The following is an 11826-nucleotide window of genomic DNA, read 5'->3' as shown; positions in this document are numbered from 1 at the left end:
ATGTTTTCAGAACACAAAAATTCAGAATTCAGAAACAATGACAAACTTATCTAAAAAATTAATAAATTTTAATAGTGGGACAGTTGAATTAGGAAAATTTGTTTGAAAATTGATAAACATAATGAAGATGGAAAAGATTAGTTTTTAGAAGGAATTTTTTTTAAATTGAAACGTCTTCTCATTTTAAAATCTTAATTTCAACAGCATTTAATATGCCTATGTTGTTATGATTGTGATTTTAAAGATTTTTAGCATCCTGAACTCGGAGCTTTTGTCAGTAATTGTTTTCCAAATCTAGTTTTGGTGATAGATATTTATTAGTTTATAAATTAATCAGATTTGAATGAAATCAATCATTGATAACTGATTAACCACCAAAACAACAAAAATACAAAAACTGATTTTGAGTTTGCTTATTTTCCTCCAGTCAATCTAACAATAATGTTCTGAAAACTTCAGACAAAAACTTCATTTCAAAAGTTCAGTTCCACAGTTTTTAGAAATTCGAAAAATATCATTACAATATTGATGACATTATTGAATTTCTGGAGTTTTATTATATTAACAAATTTGATGGAGACTTCTGTTTTAATAGTATCCAAAATTCAATTTGGTAAAGAATTACTTTAAAACATCGTTAATATTCTCTTTTTTTACAGAGAAGGAAAAAGAAAAAAAAGAATACTTCTTTTTAATGCTCTCTAAGGGTCCAGCGCCGATTGACCGGCGCATAGGGCTGAGATAAAAGATCTCCACTGCTGGCGATCCGGAGCCAGCGTCTTCACTTGCTGCCAGCCAAGGTTCTCGTCAACTGTGCGGATTTCAGCGGCTAGACTTCGCCGCCACGAGCTTTTGGGCCTGCCTCTTCTTCGATGCCCATCTGGATTCCAGTCAAGCGCCTCTCTGCAAATCTCGTTTTCATCTCTTCGCAGCGTGTGCCCAATCCATCTCCACTTACGTTCCCGAATCTCGATTTCTAGCGCCTTTTGATGACACCGGCGATGAAGTTCAACGTTTGAGATCCAGTTGCCAGGCCACCAAGCGCGGATGATGTTCCGCAGGCAGCGATTCACAAAAACTTGCAGTTTTCGCGTCGTCACCGCATATGTGCACCAAGTTTCACACCCGTACAGCAATACGGATTTGACGTTTGAGTTGAAGATTCGGATCTTAGTTCGTAGAGAGATCTGGCGTGACCGCCAGATGTTTCGGAGACTCGCAAACGCAAATCGGGCTTTTCTGATCCGGGTTTCGATGTCCTTCTTGGTACCACCATCAGGCGTAATCTGGCTACCAAGATACTGGAAGCACTCCACTGTCTCAACCTGTTGTCCAGCTACCACGAAATTGGAACGATTTTCTGTATTGATTTCCATCGACTTGGTCTTTCCGACATTGATTTTGAGACCTGCTGCCTTGGAGCTTTCGGTGAGGTCGTCGAGTTTGCTCTGCATGTTTTGTTGTGTTTGGGCGAGCAAAACAATATCGTCTGCCAGGTCAAGGTCGTTCAGTTGCTCCATGGTTGAAGGATTCCACGGCAATCCTCGGTTTGGTCTACAGTCAATCGATCCAGTCAAGATCTCATCCATTACGATGAGAAAAAGCAGCGGTGACAAAATACATCCTTGTCTCACTCCAGCAGTTACCGGGATTGGTTCGGACAAGACACCGTCGTGCAAGACCTTACACGAAAATGCCTCGTACTGTGCTTCGATGAGATGGACTAGTTTCTCTGGGACCCCTCGTCGTCTAAGAGCAGCCCAGATGTTTTCGTGGTTCAGTCGGTCAAATGCTTTTTCGAAATCAACGAACACCAGCAGAAGAGAGTCCTGGAATTCGTTGATTTGTTCCAGTATTATTCGTAGCGTTGTGATGTGGTCCACACATGATCGTCCGGATCGGAATCCAGCTTGTTGCCGTCGGAGTGTAGCGTCGATTTTCTCCTGGATCCTGTTCAGGATCACTTTGCAGAGTACTTTAAGGGTTGTACAGATCAAAGTTATGCCACGCCAGTTACCGCACTCTGTTAGGTCTCCTTTCTTTGGGACCTTTACGAGGATACCCTGCATCCAGTCGGCCGGGAATGTTGCAGTATCCCAAATGTCAGCGAAAAGACGGTGCAACATTTGTGCTGACAAGGCAGGGTCGGCTTTGAGCATTTCAGCAGGAATGCAATCGATTCCAGGCGCTTTGTTGGATTTCATGTCCTTGATTGCCGCTTCTATTTCAGCCAGCGTGGGCGCTTCCGAGTTGACGCCATTAATGCGACTTACTGTGGGCGCCTCGAGCTGCGGGTTCTGTTGGCCATTGCTATTTGTAACTCGGAAAAGTTGATCAAAATGCTCAGTCCAACGCTTGAGCTGATCTGTTCGATCTGTCAGCAGCTGACCTGCTCGGTTTTTCAGCGGCATTCTTGCATTAGTCCTTGCACCACTAAGGCGGCGAGAAATATCATATAATAATCGGATATCTCCAATGGCGGCGGCTCTTTCTCCCTCTTCGGCTAGGGAGTTTGTCCAGGCTCTCTTGTCTCGTCTACAAGCTCGTTTAACTGCCTTTTCCAGCTCCGCATATCGTAAGCGGGCGGCTGCTTTGGCTGACCCGGTACATGCCTGCTCAATTCCGACTTTCGCCTTTCTCCGATCATCGATCATCCTCCAGGTTTCATCCGACATCCATTCACTTCGTCTTCCACAAACTTTACCGAGAGTACCATGGCTCGTCGTGATAAAGGCATTCTTGATTCCACACCACTGTTCTTCGACTGTTCCGTCTGTCGGCAGTTCCGAGGCTCGGGATTCTAGCTGTTCAACGTATGCCCTTTTCACCTCTGGATTCTCCAACCGGCGGACGTCGTATCGACACCCGACTTTCTCCTCACGCCGTTGGACACGCGCAACTCTCAGTCGTATCTCGCCAAGGACGAGGTGATGGTCAGATGCAATGTCTGCGCTTCGTTTGTTGCGGACATCAAGAAGGCTCCTTCTCCATTTTCGACTGATGCAGATGTGGTCAATTTGATTTTCTGTTCGGCCATCTCGGGATACCCAAGTGACCTTATGTGCTGGTCGATGGGGGAAGAGCGATCCACCGATCACCATGTTGTTGTTGCCACAAAATTCTACAAACAGCTCTCCGTTTTCGCTCATCTGTCCTAGACCATGGCGCCCCATGATGCGCTCAAAGTCCTGATTATCGGAGCCAATCTTTGCATTGAAGTCGCCTAAGTGGATTTGAATGTCACCCTTCGGAATTCTCTCAACCACGCTGTTCAATTGACTGTAAAACTGCTCTTTCTCCTGCAAATCGGCAACGTCAGTTGGCGCATAACACTGGACCATTGTAAGGTTTCTAACCCGTGTTCTGAATCTGGCTACGATTATTCTTTCGTTTATCGGTTCCCATCTTATGAGAGCCGCATGGGCCTGCGGGCTTAACAGGAAACCAACTCCTCGTTCCCGAGTAGCATGTTCTCCTCGTATGCCAGAGTAAAGCAGTACTTGCCCGGACTGTGTCTTGTGTTCTCCAGTGTTAGGCCAACGGGCTTCGCTCAGTCCCAATATCTCTAGCTTGAGGCGGCTAGCTTCTCTAGCAAGTTGAGCCAGCTTTCCTGGCTGGGCAAGGGTCAAAACATTCCAAGTTCCAATTCTAGTCCGTGTTTTCATGCTAAAAGTTGTTGCCAAAGTTCCAATTCGGTTATTTCTTATCTCAGTTTCTGTAACAATACAAGATATCAGGAGCAGTAGGTTGTTAGCCTAAAGTAATGCAGAAGTCAAAAATTCTAGCTTGCATAAAAAACATTTATCATTGCTTAAAATCTTTTTTTTAATATTTTGTAACGTTACACTCTTTTGTCTGAGAAGTGTTTTTTTATGATGACTATCTATTTTCAAAGGTTATTTAAAAAACAAAACCAGATAAAGAAAACTAATAATTTTTTTGTATAACTTAACATCTTATATCAATCAACAGAACTAAATTTGATGTGAAAGGGTTTTTGGGTACGAATTAAAATATTTCTATGATATAGTATTTTAGCGCTTACCGCATTGAAAGGGGGACGGATAAGGAATTTATATCAGTAAAACATATATTTAAGCATAACTAAAGAACCTATTGATCTAACAAAAATAGAGAAAAAATTTGAGTAAATTTAGATCTTGGAAACGTATTAGTTTCAGAAAGAAAGATAAGGTCATTTTTGTATTACAAATCGCAACAACAGATGTAGCTCCTCTCACTTTAATGCAGTTACTTTTGAATTATGCTTGGGAACGGTTGGGAAATCACTCTTCTCCCAAAACATCCAAAGAGAATTTTCCTCGCAACTATGCATATTTCTTTTCTCCATTGTCAAGCCTCAAACTGAATCACACACCCCCAATGGTAATCTCTGATATGTGTCTGACTGAACCATTCTTGAATCGTGTTTTCGGCTCACCAATGCTTTACTGTGTGTGCACTTTTTTGGACAAAAATCGGATCTAGTTTTTTTTTCCTCACTTCCAAAAGCTACTCACCTACAAGGATTTCATCCATTCAACTTTATCACGAACCACGCCTCAAAAAGGAAAGTGCTAACGATAAAGGAACTTCACTTTGGACCGGAATTTAGTACCAATTGTCAATTATATATAAGCTTGAGTCTCTTGTGAATCAAATATCATTCATCGATTAGTTGTTTTCTGACTTACATCATCAACCTCCTTCGAAACTCTAAACATGTCTAAGGTAAGACCGAAAATTTGAAATTTCTTTTAAGAAATAATAAAACAATGTTATAATTTGGAACCGATAGATCACCTTCGTCGTTCTGTTGGCCTTCTTCGGAGCCATCGCTGCCATGCCTCAGTACCACGGCCAGCAGCATCACCACGAGGAGGAACACCATGGACCAGTGCACTACGAATTCCACTATGACATCCATGATGATCACACCGGAGATGTTCATGGACGCAAGGAAGAGCGCAAGGATCATCAGACTCAAGGCCAGTACTATCTGATCGATGCCGATGGTTACAAGCGCACTGTCACCTACCAGGTCGATGGCAAGAGTGGATTCGTTGCTCAGGTTCACCGGGAGCCAATCAAGGGATACCAGCAGCCTCAGCAGCACCATCAGATCCATAAGGTCGTTGCTGTCCCAGTTCATCATCAGCACCACTACTAGGGTTCCAATTCATACTTAGTTCAATTGTATAAAGCCAAATAGACACATTGTTTGTTAAAATTCAATTACAATTTTATTACTGACCACTCCGAAAAACTCCATGTGCGTTTTGTTGAAGTCTGGCTTTATTTTATGTAAGGTAAATGGAGGCAATTGCGAACGGATTTCACCATAGTTCAACTTTTATATGTCTTATTGAATAATGTACGCTTGATGTATAATTTTAAAATTAACAGTGAACGTTCGTTGTTTTGCTAAACTAGTTTTCCAAATATTCCCGTTAAAAGTGAAAAAAAAATGGAAAATGTAGACAAATATAAACGGCACTTTGCGGAAAAAAAAATTATCATTACTCTTTTCCGATTCATAAGTGCAAGTGCACCTTCAATGCTTTTTAAAACTGATTCAAAGTTGCGTCAGAGTATCGTATGCACAGTAGACTGAGTCGATTTGAGGTGATTTTTAAATTTCTTCGACCCTGGGTTCTTAAAAGCTTCGTTTTGGTTCAAAACTCAACCAAGATTTTTTTTGCAGAATTTGAAGTAACGTTTACATGAGTAAATTTTAACTGTAAGGCTTGTATAGAAAAATTGAATATTTAGTACTAAAAAGTCAACATCATTTATGTTTCTTCTATGGAACCGAGCCTGCAAATGGTTTTTGTGCCAATTCATAAATTCTCTAAAGGAAATTTTTCGCTGAACAACTTTTTTCAAACAGTTTAAGACCGTAGATTCATAGGTAAAAAAGTTATTGATTGTTTAACAGGGGTATATCTTTTGGCATTGAAAAACAATAAATTCAATTGACATCACTGCTGGGTGCCTAGCGAGGTATTTCAGGACAACTTTTCATGCAAGACATGTTATGCAGTCATGTTATTGATCGGTTGTTCCCACTTATCACTAATCACTAATCATACTTCCATAGCCAGAACTTATGTCTGAGTCCCAAAGAATAATAACAGTATGTTATAATTCTTCTTGTCTTTGTTTATGCTTTTCATCATAAAAACATTAAAATGATCAAAAACATAAAATGGTTGGGCCTACCATGGAGCGGAGAACGCAGAGACATCTGGAACACAGGAACAGAAGAAACATGGACCACCAGTACCATACGTTTCAAATGGGCAGTATCGTTGGAAGCATGCTAAGAAATTGCTCCTTGATGAGGAAGCCACTTAACTACTGCAATCACTAGGACCATCCTTTAGCGGCTGGAAATGGTTTATTTTGTACACACAAATCACAAAACTTGAAGAGAAGCATTTTGTAGAAATTTATGAAATTAATAAACGTTACTAAAAATTATAAGCTTTAGTTTTCTTAGTTGAATTGCTTAGGATTTAGGTGTACAATCATTTCTGGTCATCGATCAAGGATAGAGCGCCTTTACTCGCTCTTGAAAATAAAGAAGAGGAAAAAAATATTAGTAAAACATAAAACCTTTCGAAGTCCGTTTAGGACTCGAAAGATTTTTTCAAAAATTTTCCCTAATAATTTTACTTACCTAAAACGTTGTCCACTAATAACAAGCTTACAATTTTTCTACGGTTTTAAATTTTTAAAACAAGATCATAGTAATGCATGCGTCAATGATTTCTTTTTATTAATTCAAAGTTGTCGGAAGTATTAATCGAGTAGAAAATTATAATGGATACTTATCTTTGCGCTGCATTTCTTCATTAAGCGTTGTGAATGAAAGCGAAAACCAACATGTGTGATGAAAGTTTATTGAAATTTCATATGTATTTCAAATGCAACTCACTCAAGACTCAAGCACAAGAAAATTATAAAATTAATTCGTCAGCGAATCCATATCCCATTTTTATTTTCCATGAATTTAATTAGGTATTAACTAACGAAAAAAAAAACATAGCAAGCCGAAACCGGCAACGTTTGGAACCGAAAAACATGCGTAGAAAAATCACATTACACGATGCGGGAACGATAAAAAATCATTCTTCAATGCCACCATGAATCACTTTATAGAATTTTTATTAAATGTTTTCTATTTTCATTTAACACTTCAAATTTTCGAGTTGATTGGAATTTTTTACACCATCTAATAACCCAGATCACTAGTCTTTCTTCCGGGAAAAGACAGAATAAATCAACACATGGGAGCTGAAGAGTTCCGATTCATTACAAGCCCCCGTGGGCGAATTCCGAAAAAACACACAGTTAAGCGACCCAGGACACGAAAAGGAACCCTCCTGGTACAACACATATCCTTGCTATCCGATCCAAACTTTTTTGTCAAGATTCATAGATAACTTTCACTATAAAAACCAACAAATTACTCGATTTCCACGGAAGAAGAAAAAAAAAACCCGTGCCACTTGTTTTTTCTAGGACGTTCATCCTCATGTTATTGATCGGTTGTTCCTTACCCAAAATAATTTAGAAATTATTTTTATGGGATTTTTCACTATTGATTTGGACAGTGAAATTTAAATTCCTAACCAAATAAATTGTTTTTTTAGGCCAAGGAAGATCCTTTTGCGGAAGGTTGATGTTAGGTTTCCGGACATCCTGACGGAACTGAGTGTCTTCCAGGGATTATGAAACGACGAATTCTCGACTGATCCGATTAAGGTAACTTACTTACTTGTATGTGTATGTATGTATAATCCATCCAACGACCCCCTGAGCTGGCAGGTATGTTATGCAAAAGAGCCAATATTAATCCGTTTGATTAAAATTGTTCAATCGCGGGTGCTGGTGGTGTTAGCTCTATTGAAATTCCAGTAACCCATTTCAGAATGGCAGCTGCACATCCCGAAGCTACTTTCATTGCCAATAAGCTCCACCCAATCATAGCCGCATGACCAAATGGGTCATGTAACTATGATTAGTCTTTCCTTCTTTTATTGTTGACATATCCAGGAACTTCATAAATATAATTGCCAAATTATATAAACTTAGCACCCTAATACGTCCAATAAAAGATGGACATGTATTTAGTTTATGATTTCAATTATAATCACTATTATAGTATAGATAAAGATAAAAAAGGGTGAAAAAAATAAGAATTATTTAAAAAAAAAATCTTAATAATGGTCGGAAGAGTTGGAAACTGGAATATAGTTATCATATTTTTCTGAAAAAAAACATGGTTAATAAAACATTTGATGCATAAATTGTTCGAAATTTCTCCTTTTCTATTTGTTATTCATCCTGTGGAGATTCAGCTGAAAATATTAAGAATTTACAAATGTATCTTTATGAAAATACAAATCGTATTTGAATATTGGTCGAGAAAAAATTATCTGAAAGCTGGAATAAACTGATGAAAAAACAAAGGTATGAGATACATAGTTCTACCTAGATTTTCTTTTCCATAAATAAAAATTTAGGAACCAGAGATTACAGCTGTGAAAAATTTTTTTTCAAGGTAATGAAAATCTTTATAACTGGAATTAATATCTTTTTATAAAGCTGATGTGCTGAAATAAAACTTTAAATGAATCAAAACCTAGACGCGTAATTCCACTTTGAACAGAAACTTGAAAAGAAAAAAAATGTGGTAAAACAAGTAAGACTTATATAAAGGTTTCTAGAAAACGAAGCTGTAAAATAAATTGAAAACATGGTATTTATTTGATCGATCATTGACTCAAGTGACATAAAGATACACATAATTAAATATATAAGACATTTCGAAACAACATATATTTAGGATGGTTTTCAGTGAAATCTGCAGATGGTATTAGATAAATATAAAAAAACATCATTTAATTTCAAACTTTGATAGATCGCTGTTGGCCAGTTCGAGGATACTGAAAAGTTGTAGATAGAGATTGCATTTTTGAACATCAAATTAGGGATACTATTGGCACTGAGTGTCTTCCAGGGATTATGAAACGACGAATTCTCGACTGATCCGATTAAGGTAACTTACTTACTTACATTATTATTACATTACATTTGATTTTTAAATTGTCGACCAAAATCCGAGCAATATAGGAACTACTCACCAAAAATCAGGAGAAAATTTGTTAGATGATGACGTGATAGTTGATCTATGTTACGTAGAGATTTAAACAAAATATATCATCAGATTAAAGAGATATGGAAATTGAAAATTCGGGCAATACCTGGGCAATACCCGGGCAAATAAGGCCAAAACTTCAGAATTATTAAAAAAAAAAATCAGGAACAAATACAATTATTTTTTCACCAAAATTCTTTATCAGATTTCAAATCGTATTTAAGGCTTTCAAAAAACCGTTGGTGATTATTTTTATGGAATTTTCTCAAAAAAATTTGTTTTCGACGCATATCTACATAAAAATATTTTACAACACATTTTGATTTCTAGCTTGCTTTGGAAATGAAAATGAGATTAAACCCGAGTAAAATCCAGGCTTTTCAATGAATTCCGGGCAACCAAGTCGAACCTTACCCAAATTTTATATTAAATATATGGGCAATCCCGGAAAAACAGGGAAATCTGGCAACCTTAGTATAGCTGTTGAGCTAGCGATTCCCGGTATCGGCAAGAAAAAAAATGGCACAGTTTCCTTCAATATCCATCATTTTTAAATAAAAAAAAAACGCAAACACTGTCAAAAATGTCCACAAAGTTCGAATCAAGTGTTGGAGTGAAGCACATGATCGGTAGCTACGGTTTATCAGGTCATCAGGAAAGTCAATGCTCATACCAACATTTTGAATATTGAACAAGTAAAAAACTAAGTGTAGATCGCTGAAATGTCTCGCAAATTTTTCTCCGATGAAATGAAAGTCTTGTCGAGTTATGACCAAAAAACCTAACTTCAAACACCGAGGCAATGAGACAGGTGATTTCTGAAGGACGACAAATCTTATAAAAAACCCTATTTGAAACAAATTCCAGCGGTTGAATTCTATTTATAACATTTCTGGAAACATCGTGGCAGAGTCTCTTGTAGAAAAAAGTATGTATTCGCCGATTTTTTTTTAATATAATAATTTGCCAAAATTCTGCCCCTGTGGACAGAAAACAACAATTTTCAACAGAAAAACTTTGGTTTTCTTTGTTGTAAAATGCTTTCAAAAAGTGCTCTGGTATGTATGTATATTTCGCAACCTACGATCGAAATTAACCGATTATACTTGAAGTTCAATCTCATGATGGTTTTGCTACGTTTTTATCAGATTTTGCCAGCAGACATTCGAGTAAAACGTTTTTTAGTGGCACAATAATTGTTATGTTTTGTTAATTTTGAAAAAGCTGAATCCACCAAATTACCTTCAGTTTTTTCCCAAAAACTAGCGTTCATTGACGGAGAAGGATGCAGTGACCCAAAATACAGATTTAACGAAGTATAAGTGCACGCAAAATAATCTGCATGTAGCGGCTAAGTTAAAAACCTCATAATTTTTATCCACCTGATATTTACGTAGATGCTACGAAATAAATATGTAAACTCGCCTCTCTGAAAATCGATGAATAATGAACATCAAATTTACGTGAATTTTTAATGGGTATGACATGCTGTTATAATGAAACATTCGTGAAAATCGTTTGATATTGAAATGTAATTAAGGTCGGTTCACTCGTTTCTTTTGTTTTTCTTTGTATTTTGATTTATAAAAAAAACAAGATTTTTTTAAAATAAAGTTTATTCAAAACCTTTTCGCTCAACACAAATAGAACAACAATCCTCATTTCGGGCCTGGTGCAATTGTGTAACCCTGTAGAAATCACAAACAAAATGAAATAAATAAAAATGAATTTTATTAACAGCAAGTAAGTAACCTTAATCGGATCAGTCGAGAATTCGTCGTTTCATAATCCGTGGCCTAAAAAAAACAATTTATTTGGTTAGGAATTTAAATTTCACTGTCCAATTACAATAGGGAAAAATCCCATAAAAATAATTTCTAAATTATTTTGGGTGAGGGAACAACCGATCAATAACATGACTGCATAACATGTCTTGCATGAAAAGTTGTCCTGAAATACCTCGCTAGGCATCCAGCAGTGATGTCAATTGAATTTATTGTTTTTCAATGCCAAAAGACATACCCCTGTTGAACAATCAATAACTTTTTTACCTATGAATCTACGGTCTTAAACTGTTTGAAAAAAGTTGTTCAGCGAAAAATTTCCTTTAGAGAATTTATGAATTGGCACAAAAACCATTTGCAGGCTCGGTTCCTTAGAAGAATCATAAATGATGCTGACTTTTTAGTACTAAATATTCAATTTTTCTATACAAGCCTTACAGTTAAAATTTACTCATGTAAACGTTACTTCAAATTCTGCAAAAAAAATCTTGGTTGAGTTTTGAACCAAAACGAAGCTTTTAAGAACCCAGGGTCGAAGAAATTTAAAAATCACCTCAAATCGACTCAGTCTACTGTGCATACGATACTCTGACGCAACTTTGAATCAGTTTTAAAAAGCATTGTAGGTTCACTTGCACTTATGCATCGGAAAGAGTAATGATAATTTTTTTTTTTCGCAAAGTGCCGTCTATATTTGTCTACCTTTTCCATATTTTTTTCACTTTTAACGGGAATATTTGGAAAACTAGTTTAGCAAAACAACGAACGTTCACTGTTAATTTTAAAATTATACATCAAGCGTACATTATTCAATAAGACATATAAAAGTTGAACTATGGTGAAATCCGTTCGCAATTGCCTCCATTTACCTTACAT

At 37.1% G+C, this 11826-nt stretch overlaps 1 protein-coding gene across 1 annotated transcript; it reads left to right on the top strand.

Annotated features, from left to right (window-relative positions):
* Positions 1 to 4585: 4585 nt before the first annotated feature.
* LOC129749223 (pupal cuticle protein Edg-84A-like) lies at positions 4586 to 5235 on the top strand. Its single transcript, XM_055744163.1, has 2 exons — positions 4586 to 4731; positions 4799 to 5235. Exons 1-2 carry the CDS (start codon positions 4723 to 4725, stop codon positions 5168 to 5170), a joined length of 381 nt encoding a protein of 126 aa, XP_055600138.1. The 5' UTR covers positions 4586 to 4722; the 3' UTR covers positions 5171 to 5235.
* Positions 5236 to 11826: the final 6591 nt, after the last annotated feature.

The sequence above is a fragment of the Uranotaenia lowii genome, chromosome 2 (assembly GCF_029784155.1).
Source record: "Uranotaenia lowii strain MFRU-FL chromosome 2, ASM2978415v1, whole genome shotgun sequence".
Taxonomy (NCBI): Eukaryota; Metazoa; Arthropoda; class Insecta; order Diptera; family Culicidae; genus Uranotaenia; species Uranotaenia lowii.
This window is presented reverse-complemented; position numbering and strand designations above follow the sequence as displayed.